Here is a 17012-nt window from a genome sequence, read left to right as displayed (position 1 = left end):
TGCGATTCCAAAGGATACTTTGGAGGAAACCACTGACTATTTAAAGTGAAATAATAATGGAACAAATGTATGGTGTGAATGTGGCCTAAATAATTAAGAGGGTAGTGTTTTGTAGACCATGAGCCACTTCAAATATACAGTTCAAATGCACATGATATCGTGGTCTGTATCACTTGGGACTGTGGAGGAGAGTCTCATATTTTTGCCCACGTTAAAAGTCCTTGCACAAGGAAAGCTACAACTTCTTCTTTTTTTTTTTGCAATTAATTTTTATTCCAATTTTCAAAACCAAAACAATACAAAAAGAAAACAACACAAATCAATAACTAGTACAATACAAAAAGAATATATATATATATATATATATATATATATATATATATATATATATATATAAAAGAAAGAATATTGACTTCCGATTTGTCATAGTTCAGCTATAAATCTATAATATATATCAAACCTATCTCTTAGTAGATTATAAAATCACCTTCCTCCAGCGGTTATCTTAGTTGGTTTCAAATCTCATTAACATCATATCATTTTAATCTTCCACAAAAAGTCAAAGAGAAGTTTCCAATCCTTGAGATATATGTCAATCAATTTTTTTTCTAAATAAACATGCCAGTTAATCCAACTCATCAAATCTACTAAGTCCAGTAATTTCAAATCGCTATAATTCAGCTATAAATCTATAATGTATAACAAACCTATCTCTTAATAGATTATAAAATCACCTTCCTCCAGCGGTTATCTTAGTTAGTTTCAAATCTCATTAACATACTATCATTTTAATCTTCCACAAAAAGTCAAAGAGAAGTTTCTAATCCTTGAGATATATATCAATCAATTTTTTTTACTAAATAAACATGCCAATTAATCCAACTCATCAAATCTACTAAGTCCAGTAATTTTAAATCGCTCTTCTGTCATTATCCATATTGGGTCCATCTTCCATCTTCCATCTTTACGCACCGAAAAATCTTGCTGTCATAGTCATATAATAAAAGTCTGATAGGAATTTCCTCCATCACAGATATTTTCTTGCCATCAAATCCAAACGTATCACTGAAATATGGTTGCAAAGCCGCATCTCTGTTCCTCTTTTCCACATGATACACTAGTACATCTCTTGAAGATTTTTCCATTGACACAAAACAGGGATTAATTCTGTTAACTTTCTCCATTTCAAGTTCCATCAAATCCTTCCAGTCCAGGAATTTTTTTGAACCGATAATATCTTTATCTCCAATCTCTTCAATTCCTTCAGAGACAGAGCTGTATTCCAAACTGTAATATTTATCTCCAGGATCCGTCACAACCAGGAAATCCAAATCTTTTTTCATGTCCATATTTAAGCCAATCTCCATAGATTGAACCTTGCCTTTAATTTCTCTTTCATCCTTTTTTTGTTTTCCAGATCTATCTTTATTCTCCTTTCTCATAGAATCCTGAGTTTCTTTCAGCTCCTGCCTCATTTCATGAAATTCAATTCTCCACGCTTGTCTATTATTTCTCAGTTCTTGTTTTATTGAGTTAATCCCATTCATTATTTTCTGAAACATGTCTAGAGATAAAGTCCCTTCTTGTACATCCATGATCTTCTTAATTGTCATTCTTAAAGCCAAAGGAACAAAACTCCTTCAATTTTCAATGTCCCAAACAAAGAGCAGCTTATTTCTTTAACCAGTTACTAAGGAGTTAATCTTTCCAACCAACTAACGTCACAAGCTAGACAGCCCTTATCTCTTATCTGCCCGGAAGTGTAAGAACGGCTTTAGTTCACAGCGTCCAAATAACTAGTAGCAGAGAGAATGAGCAGATTCGTCAAAAAAAAAAAGTAGATCAGGAAAAATAGTCCCAGCCATATATTACACAAAAGTCTTATAAATCAAAAAGATTTCTTATCTCTTCCAATCAGAAATCTCCCATCCGTTGTAATCTTTAAAATGCTATTTTCCATGTCAGCTTTTTGCAATAAAAAAAAAGATAAGCTATTTATATTTTCTTCCCCCTTAGTTCCGTGAATAAAAAAAGGAAAGTCTTACCTCACCTAGGTTATCTCAATTGCTGTTACTTTGACAAATCTCTTTAGCTGTATAGATAAGAAAATGATGAATGTAGACAGGAGGATGTTTGCCTGTTAATCCGTAAAAAAAAACGGATCACTTATCCAGCTGAGCTAGCATAAAAATCCTCGCTCTGTCTGAGCTGCTGGAAGACAGACAATTCTGACGAATTCCAGACTCCAACAATCAAAACAAAGCTGTGTGGGAAATCTCACGTTTCTTCCTTATCCGGAAGAAATTATTCCCAGTCAGAAAAGAGCCTTCTGACTGAATTTAAACTGGATAAGTTTCATCCAAGACGGAGCTCGTCTCAGAGGCTGCACAGGCGTAGGGATCCTCCTGGGAAGTCCCGGAAAGCTACAACTTCAAAGAGATGGCTGGACTAAAGCCTTTCCCCGCACAATGCCAGCATTCCATGGGAAAGTAGTTTATTACAAGGGAAACATACAATGGTTGCCGCCACCACCACACATGCACTCTGCTCCAAAGTGATACAATTTTAGAAGAACAATATCATTTCTGGTGCATGCTCTGTATGACAAGACATGCAGAGAGGGTGGTGTCTCTTCTTTTAGAGGACACATGTGGGATCTACAACAAAACGTTGCAGTGTTGAGTGCTATTGTTCACTGTGTCAACCAGTCAGCTCTGCCCTCCTCCACGAAATTCCATTCTATTCCTCCTCCCACCCAGTTTTGCATTTATTCCCTCCAACAGTCAGCATTCTGTAGCCACAGAGTATACTTAGCCCCCCTTGGCCTGTTTTGGGGTTTTCCCCCTTTAAAGGGTTTCCTCTTTTAAAAATGTACAGGGCAAACTTCGGGATCCTCCCACGTCTTTTGTGTGATGGTGGTGGCATTTTTGCCTCTATAAGCAATAGCACTCATTTTTGTCACATATTGACCACATGAACACCAGAAACAGAAAGAACGATAAGGACAGACCAATGTAACTACTGGAGCACTGGTCTATTTTTCTCCTAGTTACTATTTTTTATTTTTATTTTAAAAAAATTCAGTATAGCTTGAATGTCAAGACCTCTAAGTAGTTCATTAGTCAAATCATTCTTCCTTTTCAGACCTTGCAGGTTCCACAATATGCTTCATAGCCTTCTCACGACAGGCCCTTGAGTGAGCTGTAGAAAGGTCATACCTTATCTTCGGGATCTTGGCAGAAAGAGAGGTTGATGGAGCCTGGTTTCTCTGGCCAATCGTCTCTAGCTCAGCTTCACTCAGCACATCGTGCTCTGCCTTAGTGTGACACGGCACTTCATTTTGCTCCATCTCCTTGGAAACAATACCACTTACTTTATGGTCTGGCTTTGGGACTAAGAACAGAGAAAGGAAGCGAGAGAACCATTAACACTACCTGACATGCTGAGAACTTTGAAACCTGCTTACTTGGATTCCACCTTGCTTTTTCTTTTTTCTTTTGATGGGCCTAGGAATACACCCATTATCAGAGCTTGGAAAAGTTACTTTTTTAAACTACAACTCCCATTAGCCCAAGCCAGCATGGCCACTGGATAGGGCTGATGGGAGTTGTAGTTCAAAAAAATAACTTTTCCAAGCTCTGCCCATTATAGAATAGGGTGGGGAACCTGTAGTTCTCCTTTCATTGTTGACTGTTGGCCATGCTGTTTGGGACTGATGGGAGTTGGAGCCAACAACATCTGGAGGGCCACAGGTTCCCCATCCTTCATTTAGGCCAGGCTTCCCCAACCCAGTGCCCTCCAAATGCTTTGGACTCTGATTCCCAACAGCCCAGCCAGCATGGCCAGTGGTCAGGAATGATGGGAGTTGCAGTCCAGTAATATCTGGAGGGCACCTGGTTGAGAAAGACTGACCTAGACATTAAAACATTTACCCCGAACCTCCCCCCCACAATAGCTTTACTTGAGGAAAGACAGATAAAAAAGTCATTATTTTGAAACTAGTCCCTGCAACAAACTTTCAGCATATTTTACCAAACCTGGGAGTAGAGGTTTGTTGTCAGGCTATTATCAAACAGAGTATAAAGCCGGGGTGGCTAACCCATGGCCCTCCAGTTGCTTTGAACTACAGCTTCCACTAGCCCCCAGTGAACAGTGACCAATAAGTCACCAAAAAGGTGAAAACCTTTTTATACTCCCAGGCATTTTAAAGTGTGTTTTAATGGTATTTTTATCATTATTTGTATTTTTGGATGTTGTTTGGTTCTTTTATTGTTGCTTGTTTTGTTTTTGATTTATTGTATTTATTGTATTTATATATTGCTTGTTTTTTAACTTTTTGTACACCGCCCAGAGAGCCTTCGGGCTTAGGGCGGTATATAAATTAAATTAAATAAATAAATAATAAATAAATAAATAATAAATAAATAATAAATAAATAAATAAATAACGGGAGTGCCAAAGCTTAGCAACTCATTGTGTCAAGGGTCACAGCAGATAATTTGAGAGAAGCAGGTGAAGGATGGTAGTGGCGCTTCTATACAAAAGCTGCTGAGTTGTTTTTGTTGCGTGTGCGTGTATAGTTTTCTCTTGAAAATCACCCAAGAAGCATGCAAACCGCTTAGACAGAAGCAGGGCCTCTGAACATGGCACCACTGACTTCTTCCCCCAACTCACAAACTAGTGTGCAATGAGGATAAGTACATGAAATAACTGAAGGCTCCCCTGAGCCCAGAATTACCACCCACAGAAGACCGAGTTTGTGACTGCCCATGTTGACCTGGACAATCTGCATACGGTTGGGTACTTTTGATGCCCCTCTCCCTCCCCAACAAAATGACATGCTAGGAAGTACTAGTCAGTGGAGACTGGTGGCTCCGATGTCAGTGGGACAGTGAATCTGGTCCAGGTTTTAGTCCAAATCTTCAAGGAGCTGTCCACAGTGTTGAAAACTGCTGGGTTGTTTTCTCTTGAAAATTGTGACGTAGTCCTTTGATACAGTACAGCTGATCATGTAGTTATTGCTCTCCAGTTTGTCAGTACAAACAAGAATAACAGGTTTCTCTCACTTTCTCATCTTTCCAATCTTAAATTCAGTTTTCCATATTTCCACACCACTTCATAGGTTTTTTTTTTTAAAGTCCTCATAAAAATCATCAGCAAATTTCTCCTAAAAGTCACATTTTTGTATGTAATTCTGCCTAATATGCACATTTTTGCAAATAAATTTCCCCTAAAACAATGCATTCATGTATGTTATTTCCATACAAAATATGCATTCAAAGGCACATTTTGTCCTAGTGTACGCATTTTTCTGCACATTACTTGGCTGGAGAACTGCATTGCAAAATTCAGAGAAGTGCCAATTTCGAAGGGTGTCTGTGTTTCAGAAATGAACTGAATTTCTGCCCCATTCCTACCTACAATACACATTTTTGATAGTGTTTTGATAGTACTGAAGACAAAGTTCAGCAGCTCTTAAATGGCTTGATCACTTGTTTTTAGGCTGACTTTGCAACTGCCTGTCATACCGGGAATCTGTAGCTATCTGTGGTTCACTTTACAGAATATCAAATTATGTAGAACTTTATAAAATAATATTAATGATTATTTCAATGTAAAATTGAATACATATTTTTAAAGCAGTGGTTTGAAATTATAACGGAATCAAGCTCTCTTAAGAGTGGAGTCATCTTTTTTTTTTAGAGGCTGGCTTTTCTTTGTGCCAGGGAGAATCCTTAATTCCATAATTGTGGGATTCAGATTGTCACACACAAGCCCATCCATTAATCTTGTGGAATATGGACTGTCATATAGTAATGTTGTATAGGCTATTTTAAGAAGACTTTGATAGCATTTATGACTTGTTATGCTGCAGTTTTTATTGCTCATAAAAATGTGAAATGACCGTTTGTGGTATGACTTACTAGTGATCCTCGCTCTGTTTCTTTGGGAGTAAAAAAACAAAAACAAAACAAAAGCTTAAACAAAGCCACTCTCTCGGAGAAAGTGGGAAATTCTCAGTTAATGCACTAGCTTGCTCCTATCACCTTTCTATCTCCACCCACCCCTCTCCAAACTGAGCTCTAGAATTTGGCACAGAAAGAGGGGTGGCAGGGACAAGCTGATGCATTAAGTGAGATTTGTCTTTCTACTGAAGAGGATGCAATTGAAGACAAACTTCCTTGACCAACTAGATGTCATTTAAGGACAGATCTAGGCATGGCAGAAGAGGCAAATGAATGGGTTTAACCTGTGATGCACTAAAGCTAGACTCTGGACTATAGGCACTAGCCATTTTTGAAACTTCCTTGGGCACTTGAGGACACAGGCAAGTGGAACTGCACTAGATGAAGGCCGAAAGTGCATACAGGAATACTAGTAATGACTCCCCACTAGATCCCATTTCAAGGACAAACTACATGGAATGTTATATATATCTTTATATCCAATGTGCATGGTTTAAATAATGTAAACAGCATCATCTTAAGAGGAGTAGGGGGAAGCTGATAATGGGATCAGGGGATTTCCTCCCATTGCTAATACCAGCTTCAGAAGAAGGATTTTTCTCAAGACCCCAGCAGGGGAAGAAAGGGTTACATTCTCTCTCCACGCCCGCTCTGATCCTGTTAATTATTAGCACCCCCAACTGATGCTGTTTGCACTTTCAAAACATGCAGGTTAGATGCAAAGAAGCATTTAGCAGTATGTCTAGTATGGCTCTGGTTAGTGTAGCTAAAAGTTACACAGGAGGATTCCTCGGACAACACAGACAGATTCATGTTTCATAAGGCAACACAGGGCCAGGACAAAGTGTGGTATCTTCGCTGGTCCCAGGCATTCCAACCTTCACATCTGGATTTGGGCCTGAAAGACCAAGGAAAGTTGTGGGTGCAATGTGCAAGGAAGGTAAGTTGCAAGCAAGCAATTTCTGCCATTGCACAACCTCATTGCTAATCAGGGGGCACATCTTAGCTGCCAGTTCCCTGGCTTTGTGGAGCTTGACCCAGCATGAGATAGCCTGAACTCTGGTCTTAATCCAGCAAGTCTTTCGGTCATTGAATTTAACAGAATTCCCAGCCTTCCTGATCAAATCACAGTTCCCAGAAGTACTTGTGGTAAATCATGGCAATTAATCTGGTAAATTTATATTTACATATTCTTGTCTACAATTAATCTGGTAAGTTTATATTTACATATTCTTGTCTACATATACTGCAATGATGCTGTTGGGGGAACATAACCTTTTTTGCTGGGGACTGGATTGTCAACAGGGACTACTTTAGATTGTTTTTAATGCCGTATTTTAAAATTGTTCTAACCTGCCCTGGGATCTCCAGGTGAAGGGTGGGTAATAAATGTTAGCAACACCAGCAACAATAACAATACTTTGGGGAGTTACTTGGAGTGCAGACCTACACATCATCAAAAAAAAAAAGCACAAGAGAAGATGCAGATTTGCATACAATAATGTTGTCATATACAGGCTGAACACTCCCAAGTGATCTTGCTCCCCTGTTAGTTTTCCAGGGAGGCCCCCAACACCATAGCTTTGGACTCAGCACAGAAAGCAGGTCAAGCCTCTCTGTCTCCCCAGGTCCTGGCTGAGCCTAGATGAATACTAGCCCCTGGCCTACTGTTCTGCTAGGGATGGGGGAGAAATTTGATTCGGTTTGCATTTAAAGTTGAACCTCCCTAATTCACACTTTCCAAAACGATATGCAAACCGAAACGCAGCCATCCTTCAAAATTCACACTTTGAATTTTGCAGTGCATTTCTCCAGTGAAGCAACATACAGAAAAATGCATATAAAGTGTGCATAAAAATGCATACGTTGGTGAAAACATACAAAAATGTATAATGTTACAGGAAATTCTTTTGCAAAAATGTGTATATTGGGCAAAATTGCATACAGACATGTATATTACGTGGACGCCCTGGACTCCTGCTGAGAGGCAGGGTGGGATATAAATCAAATAACAAATAAATAATAAAATGAATAAATATTAGGAGAAATTTGCAGAAAAATACTGAAGGGTTTTCATGAAGACTTACAAACATTGCAAACTGATGTGGAAAAATGGAGAACTGAAGACAGATTTGCTCATCTCTGTCTGCTACCTCTAGGATGGCATGGCCTCTAGCCAGGCAAGGAGGGGAGGACGGCTACCCCCTCCATCTGGCATTATCACTAGCTAGTTTTGCTATGGCAACACATTTGTACTTGACAATAAGAACATGAGAAGAGCCTGCTGAATTAGGCCAATGGCCCATCTAGTCTAGCAGCCTGTTCTTACAGAGGCCAGTTAAATGCCTACGGGAAGCCCACAAGCAGGACCAGCTCTTCAGACATGTACAAAGGATGTTTAACAGGCTTGGTTAGAGCCATTAGCTTAACAGAGAGATTGGTTTGACCACAACAGCAATTCCTTCTATTACATACTACCATCTTGAAGATATAAAACCAAAGGCTTAGAGGGGACCCAAAGATATCATTCAAACCAACCCCCCAATCCTATAACACCACATATGTATAGATGCAAAGTTTGAAAAAATTACTAGAATTTAAATAATAACACAAGGCATCTCACCATAGTGGGTAGACTGTAATCTGTGTGCCTGTTTAGTCTTCTGTCCAGGGGCTAAATGTTGCTGAACAACTATAAGCAGTAGGCTTCCAGAAAACCCATGGTTTGAAGAACTTCAAAAAATATTTAGGGATGGCAGGGACAACTAAGGGGCCAACCGCTCCCCAACAGCTCAGTGAGGAGGACTTGGCATGATCAGTGGGCACAGAAGGCTATTGAGGGTAGGGGTATAAAACCAGGATGAGAGGAGACGGAATGGAGTATCCTGGGCATGGCTATTAGGCTGGAATCCTGAACAGGAGCACTCCACATTGCAATTTTATTTCCAGTTTATTTTTGTGAATCCAACTTATATAACATATTACACAGCAACAAAGCTAGGTTTTCCAGTGAGTTTACACTCAGCAGGGAGTTGCAGCCAGTCTCAATTCCCTGTTGAGTGTACCTGTGTAAGACACATTTTCAAACATTCACATTTGTTATACCACACTTTCTAGATTGTACACTAATAGGTGTACAAATGTGGGGGGGCAACATAGCTGTGGCCCTCAGGTGGACGGACACACACACACACACACACACACACACACACACACACATTTTGCCTGTACTAGTCGTTCTTCTTTCCTTCCTAAGGGAATGATGGAAAGGAAATCCCAGGAATTACTCTTTCTTACCTGAAGTGCGATACAAGGCAGCTAAATTGGCAAGCGTCTGCTGTGGCTGGACGGCTTTATACCAGTGTGCTCCCCTTTGCTCACTATTAATACCTGACAGTGATCTTTGAGACACCACTCCCTCCTTGCCTCCCTTGGTTCCACTACGTCTGGGGTCACTGGGTTTCCAGTCACCATGAGCGTTACTACTGGGCTTCCCAGATCTGAGCCTTGGGGTTACCAAGTTGTTTGACTAATTGATTCTCAAAGAGTACCTCAATATCACAGACATACTGGAGCTGAGATAGGCTTGGTGCAAGAGATCATCACTGCATCTCCTAATGTTTCCTTTGTCCCTGTACAGCAACTGCAGGGGGCTTCAATTTTGATTACTATTTTATTTTATTTATCAAATTTATGTCCCACCCTTCCTCCAGAAGGAGCCCAGGGTGGCAAACAAAAACACTAAAAGCACTCTAAAATATCTTAAAAACAAAAGACTTTAAAGCATATCAAAACAAAAACATCTTTAAAACTTCTTTAAAAAAATAGCGCTGGAGTTGGGGGAATGTAATCCTTTCCCTCTTTGTCAAGTCCCAAGCACAGAGAGTGAGTCAAGCCTCTGTTGTCTCTTCTCCTGGTTGATACTAGACAAAGGCTAGCCCCTGGCCTACTGTTCACCTATCTCTAGGATGACATGACCTTCAGGCAGATGAGATGTGTGTGTGTGTGTGGGGGGGAGACCTGTCCTTTCTTTCTGGAAACATCAATAGCTATATGTTTCCATGGAAACACATCTGTACTTGACCATAAGAAAATAGAAAGAGCCTGCTGAATCAGGCCAATGGATGATGCTTAAGGATGATTCTGCTAATTTATTTCTGAGTGGGGCTGCCCTTGAGGATGGTCTGCAAGATGCCGCTGGTGCAACGTGGAGCAGCGTGACTGCTCACTGGAACAGGGTATTGCACTGGCTGCCCATTAGCTATTGGGCCAAGTTCAAGGTTCTAACTTTGGTGTACAAAGCCCTACACAGCTTGGGACCAGGATACCTGAAATACCGTCTTGTCCCTTATACACCCAGTTGATCATTGAGCTCTGCAGATGAGGGCCTCCTGCAGATACCATCTTATCAGGAGGTCCCTTCTGTGCAACATAGGAAGCGGACCTTTAGTGTTGTGGCACCGGCTCTTTGGAATTCCCTCCCCTTAAATATTAAACAGACACCTTGCTCTTTCAACAAGCTTTCTAAGTAGAGACCTTATCCCAGTCTGCATCTGTGTTGGAATTGCTTTTTAAGATGTTTTTAAACTTGTTTTTAAAGATGTTTTGTTTTAATATGTTTTCAATGATGTTTTGTTTTAATATGTTTTAAAATCTTTTGTTTTTAAGATGTTTTATAGTGCCTTCAGTATTTTTGTTTGCTGCCTTGGGCGCCTTCTGGGAGGAAGGGCAAGATATAAATTTAATAAATAAATAAATAAAACATATGGGGCATTTAGCGCTTGTGAAATTTTCTAGACCACTGGAAAGCAGGCCCAGGGTTAGTATCTGGTACAGTGGGGCATTTGAGAGGGCCTGTCTGGGCCGATGCTTTGCCTGTTCCTCCCAGTGCCACTGCCACTTGAGCCCCTCAGCTTGCTTGTGTGAGGGGGTTGACCTGGCAGCTGTATCAGAGGCCACAGTGTCAGCTAGCGACACTCCCACAAGATGTTGTGATTAGGGTTGCCACATTGCCTGGTTAGCTGGGTTTTATCTGGATTCTAGCCATGCTACCCAGTGCCCACTGAGCTCATTAGGTGGCCCAGATTCCCAATGTTCATTAAAAAAAAAAGCAATTATCTAGCCCTTGTGGATCCAGACATACAAGGCAAAGTGTGGAGGCAGTATTCTGCTCATTTTGTGAGAAATCAGCCGAACCTCACCTTCCATTGTTAGCCAATGAGGGACACCACAGCAGTCTGGGGAAAATTGAGAATTTTAGCTTGTCTGACTGCCATATGCAGAATCTAGCCGTTTAAAAAACTTAAAATTCCCCAAAGTTGCATTGGTATGCAGCCTTGCTCACCCTGTTGCCTGGCAGAGCCTCTGTTCAGCAATTCAAAAAAGGCTGAAAAGTATTTTTTAAAATACATTTCCTTCTTCAAAATGATTGGCAGGCATCTCCACACCAAAGATCACATTTCATTTCTTCCTCAGGGATGGATACGTGTACACACACACACACACACACACACACTCTATATTCAGTGCAGTGGGGGATGCAACCTCTCACCCTCCTAAGACCAATAGAAATGGAACAATCCACCTCACACCAGATTGGATAAAGTTATTTGCTTACTGTGTGACATATTCTGCTCTTGGTGGTACATGTGTCACCAGCAGTCCCTGAAATCTCTTATTCCTAATGCCAAATTAATAGAGGCAGGTTTAGTGCTGTTGAATGCACTCAGCGCATATTTAGAGGATCCATTTTCTTTATCACTATTTTACATATTCAAATTCTTGTTTTTCCAAGGACTGGGGAGAATTTCCTTTATTTAAAATTTGAAATGAAAATGATTGGTTTGTAGCTATCTTCTTTTATACAGCCAAATTTCAAACATTATATATTTTGCTATGTAAACTACATTGGGAACTTTTTTGTTGAAAAGAAGTATATAAATATTTTTACTACTACTACTATTTTTGGCAGGACTCCATGTACATTGTATTTTCAAAATACTCTGAAGTTCAGGTAATACATCATTCCTATTTATTTGCTGATCTTCAACAAGCATAAGCATAAGGTCTTCAAGTACTTCAAACTTATGCAGGAGTATAGTCTGGTGTTGGAAAGGATTCTAATGACAGCACTGTTTGCTTTAAAGCTAATTAGATAAGATTATTGACTGAACTGATAATATTGAAATCTTGACTTCTATCTGTGTGACAGGTTGTAGTGTTCATTTCACATTTCCTAAGCATTCCTAAGACAATCTCTCAGTCACAATATTGCTTTTAATTGACTGGTTATCTATTTTTATTGTTTTTGTAAGCTGCCCTGAGGGCAGGGTATAAATCCTCTAAATAAATAAATAAATATTCCAAAGTGTTGGAAACTAGAAACTAGGTATTTAAGGTTGAAAATGTAAGTTAAAAAAAAGATTCTTCACACTGTCCCTCAGTTTTTGGTGGTAATTACTAGGCACAAAAACAAAAAACTGGACAATGCAACGATTAATATGCTTAATTTGCATAATTAGCAAATAATTTGCATAATATGCAAATTAGCTTGCCAGATTTGTAGAACTGGAATATGGCAACCCTAGTCGTGATGACCACCAACTTGGATGGCTTTCAAAGAGGATCAGACAAATTCATGAAGGATAAGGCTGCCAGCGGCTACCAGCTATGATTGCTGTGTTCTGCCTCCACTATTGCAGGCAGTATGCCTCTGAATACCAGTTGCTGGGAATCACAAGAGGGGAGAGTGCTGTTGTGCTCAGGTTGTGCTTGCTGGTTCCCATAGCCAGATGGGTGGTGAGAACAGAATGCTGGACTGGATGTCCCTTTGGTCTGATCCAGAGGTTGGAAAAGTTACTTTTTTGAACTACAACTCCCATCAGCCCCAGCCAGCATGACCACTGGATTGGGCTGATGGGAGTTGTAGTTCAAAAAAGTAACTTTTCCAAGCTCTGGATCCAACACAGCACTTGTTAGATTCTCTTATGTGCTGTTGCTCTGGGGCAAGCCACTCTCTTTTTTTTATCATTAATTTTTATTATTCAAATTTTCAAAAACAAAACAAAACAAACAAAACAAATTAATAACTATTACAATAAAAACTATTGACTTCCGATTTGTCATAGATTAGCTATAAGTCTATAATATATAACAAACCTGTCTCTTAATAAAATTATACAATTATCTTCCTCCAGTGGTTATCTTAATTGGTATCAAATCTCATTAACATCATTTTATTCTTTCCACAAAAAGTCAAAGAGAAGTTTCTAATCCTTGAGATATATATCCATCAATTTTTCTCCAAATAGACATGTCAATTAATCCATCTCTTCAGGTCTACTAAGTCCAGTAATTTCAATAGCTCTTCTCCCATTCTCCCATTATCAGTATTGATTCCATCTTCCATCTTTGCACACCCAATAATCTTGGTCTTGCTGCCATAGTCATATAATAAGAGTCTGATAGGGATTTCTTTCATCACAGATATTTTCTTGCCATCAATTCTGAATGTATTACTGAAATGTTGTTGTAAAGTTGTATCTCTGTTCCTCTTTTTTACAGAATGCACTAACACATCTCTTGAGAGTTTTTCCATTGTCACATATCTGGAATTTATTCTATAAACTTTCTCTATTTCAAGTTCCATCAAATCCTTCCAATCCAGGAATTTTTTCGAGTCGTTGATATCTTTATCTCTAATCTCTTCACCAATTCCTTCAGGGACAGCGCTGAATTCCAAACAGTAATATTTGTCTTTAGGATCCATCACAACCATAAAATCAAAATCTTTTTCCAGGTCCATATTTGATAAATCTATTCCAATCTCCAGGGCTTGAACCTTCCCTTTGATCTTTCTTTCATCTTCTTTTTCTTGTCCAGTTATAGAATCCTGAATTTCTTTCAGCTCCTGTCTCATTTTGCCAAATCCAATTTTCATCTCTTGTCTGTTCTGACCCATCTCTTGTTTCATTAGCTTAATCTCATTCATTATTTTCTGAAACATATTTAGAGAGAGAATCCCTTCCTGAACATCCAGGTTCTCAGCCACCTTCTTGATTGTCATTCTTAAAACCAAAAGAACAAAACCCCTTCAATTCCAATATAGTCACTATTCTCAAGCAAAGAACAGTTTATTTCTTTTTCCAGTCACAAATGAGTTAATCTTCCAAGCCAGATGACATCACCCTCTAGACAGCACGAACTGCCTTATCTCTTATATGTCCAAAACAAATTTAGTTCACAGCGTCCAAATGATTAGTGGCATAAGTGTGAGAGGGGGAGGCCACCAGCTGCTCCGCCCTCTTGTGCTTGCAAGGGAGTGGACGTAGCCACTGGCAATGGTACCCAGTAAGCCTGCACAAGAGCAAGAAGGAGGCAGAGGCTTGCAACTGCAGAAAGCTACTCCCCCAAAGGGGCCCAAGTGGTGGGAAGTGGTGAGGGTCCCAATGAGGGCAGCCTGCCCAGCTCCCAGCCCCAGTTTGGAGCCAGACCTGTTTAGAAGCAATGTTTGAACAGAACAAATAACATTCTCAACAGTGAGCAGCTGGCCTAGCTCCTCTTCCAGTACCAAGTGCGAGAGCAGGCTTCTACAGAAAAGTCTAGGACTTATTAGCAACATCTCTCCAGGGTTTCAGACAGGAGTGTCTCCCAGCCCTACTTGAGATGCCAAGGACTGAATCTGGGACCTTCTGCAGGCAAAGCAGATGCTCTGCCACTGAGCTGCAGCCCTTCCTCAACAATAAAATGCAACAAAGCATCGACCCGAAATTGTTTCGATGGGTTCATTTTTATTAATAAGTATATTCTCTTTTAACAGCATATAAATATTAAAACAAAACAGTCTAAGCAATAATAATTCTTAAATGTTTCTCGTTACAAATTTTAGATCTTACTATTGAAACAGGAGAGCTTTTATCTTAGTCAAAAATCTTTCCCAGCTCTGTATCAAAGCTCACCTGCTGAAGGTACGGAGGGAGGGCCTTCAGGTTGCCGGACCCTGATATACCCAAACACAGGAACGTATTTATACTGTTTTGTGAAGGTTACCTCATGTTGAAATCATCTCCAGTACAACATAGCTGTCAATAAATTATGCTCATATTCTTATTGCTTAATTGCTTTTAAACATTCCTAAGAGATTAAATATAAACAAAGAGACACATGCATTTCTTCTAAACAAGGCATGTTCTAATGTATGTGTTCATTGTTTTGTAGATATGGGTTTTTTTTCTAAAGGTAAGACAGGATGAGTCTTAATTCAACTTTTATGACTATCAGTTTTATCATATTTACACATTCCCTACACAAAATTTATTGACTATTATTTACTGACTGTTCATTCATAAACTAAACTTTTCCAGCTGATTTTAATTTAGTTCTCTTTTTTTAACCATATGTTAATAGTAATTGCAAGCGATGCATGCCAGATCCAAATATGGGTTCCTCTTTGCTGTTGCTGCTCTGTCCAATACCATACTTGATTGGTGAGTGCTGATATGGTTTATGCAGAAACAGAGCCATTGAAAACAATGAGGTGGTATAAGTATGCCTGGGGGAACCCCAAGGTTTGCAAAACTAGAAAAAGCATTTAGGGGAAAAAATCCTTAGGGGTAAACAATCAAACGTACATACAAACCAAGCAACCGATAAAGAGCATACAGAGGACTGAGCACACTCAGGTGACACAGAATGCTGACTGTCTGTTAGAGAAGGGGATGGAAACCTGGACAAGGAATAAAATGGAGTATCATGGAAAAGTGGCTGGCTGGAACTCTGAGCCATCTCAGCTGCACTTACCTACTCATCCCCATGAACTTGACTCTTGAACTCACTCCCCATCCCGGGTTTTTCTGTTTATATGGATTGTAAGGCCTCTGGGCAGGAATTATGTTTTGTAAAATGACTGCTATACTGTTGCAAGTTGTAAGTTGCAAGAGCCAAAAGGACCTAGATCTGTCCACGTGCCTAGCAGCGGCGTCACTAGCGGGAGTGCGGGGGAGTGCGGACCTCTGGCGCGCGCCCTCCCAGGGGCATGGACAGGAGTTGCTGGTCTCACTCACCACACGCTCCAGGTTGACTGTGAAAGGCTGTCATGGCCCCGTCAGAGAACTCCTCAGATGAGGACGACTTGGGAGTAACAGCAGCAGACCCAGGAGCAGCAGGAGACACGGAGGAGCCTCCTGAGAATCCAGCTCCTTCTGCCCCTCAGCTGCAGAGCACCCCAGGGACAGCAGAGGCCCTGCAGCCAGACACAGACAGTGAACAGGATACTCCCCCCTCACCTGCAGAACATAGACAGCAGAAGGTCAGGCAGAAGAGAGGCAGGCCTGTCTCCTTAAGGCCCAAATGCTGAGGGCTCACACCTGCTGTCCATCCTGCTCTTTATAAGGCACACCTTGGCTGCAGCTTGTTGCTGACTGCAACATCAGGCGTGGCTTTGTGTAGACCTAGTTTCCCTGCAGCATCTCTTTGACTGACCTCCTTGGCAATTGATCCCGGACCTCCACTGACCTCGCTTCTGGACTTCTGACTCGGCAAGTACGCTTCGGATAGGCCTGGCAGATTTACAACCCGACTGCTGGCTAAGGACTTTCCTTCCCTGCCAAAGACCCAGGAATTTCCAGCCCCCCCTGACACTGCTGATGCAGTGTAGAGCTGACAGTTTGCAGTCAGCCCAAACAAAGCAGGCAACAAAGGAGTGGGGGAAGTGCTGACCATGGAGCAACTCCAGCAGGAAAACTTGCTCCTGCACTCACAAGTAGACCAGCTGCTGTTGGCCGTCCAAGGCTTGCAAACCCAGCTAGCAGCAGCCCCACCCCCTCTCCCTACAGGGAGAGCCAAGTGCCCTGTGACTCTCCCAGAGAAATTTACTGGGGCTTCCGACCAGCTCTCAGCCTTCTTGGCCCAGGCCCAGCTCTTCATGGAGTTACGCCCAGAGGCCTTCCCAGATGATAAGACCCGGGTGGGATTCTTGATTAACCTCTGCACCGGGGCGGCAGCTAGATGGGCCACGCCCCTGCTCCTCGAGCGGAGCCCCGTGCTCAA

The 17012-nt window shown here is 40.8% G+C and overlaps 1 protein-coding gene across 1 annotated transcript in view; it reads right to left on the bottom strand.

The window, feature by feature from the left end:
* Positions 1-3349, bottom strand: part of SLC26A6 (solute carrier family 26 member 6) — a 61162-nt gene extending 57813 nt beyond the window's left edge. The window contains exon 1 of the mRNA XM_061618336.1: positions 3219-3349. Within this exon, the coding sequence (XP_061474320.1) occupies positions 3219-3349 (131 nt within the window). The remainder of the gene's footprint in view (positions 1-3218) is intronic.
* Between the last annotated feature and the right edge of the window lie 13663 nt (positions 3350-17012).

Source organism: Rhineura floridana, chromosome 3 (assembly GCF_030035675.1).
Source record: "Rhineura floridana isolate rRhiFlo1 chromosome 3, rRhiFlo1.hap2, whole genome shotgun sequence".
Classification (NCBI taxonomy): Eukaryota; Metazoa; Chordata; class Lepidosauria; order Squamata; family Rhineuridae; genus Rhineura; species Rhineura floridana.
This window is presented reverse-complemented; position numbering and strand designations above follow the sequence as displayed.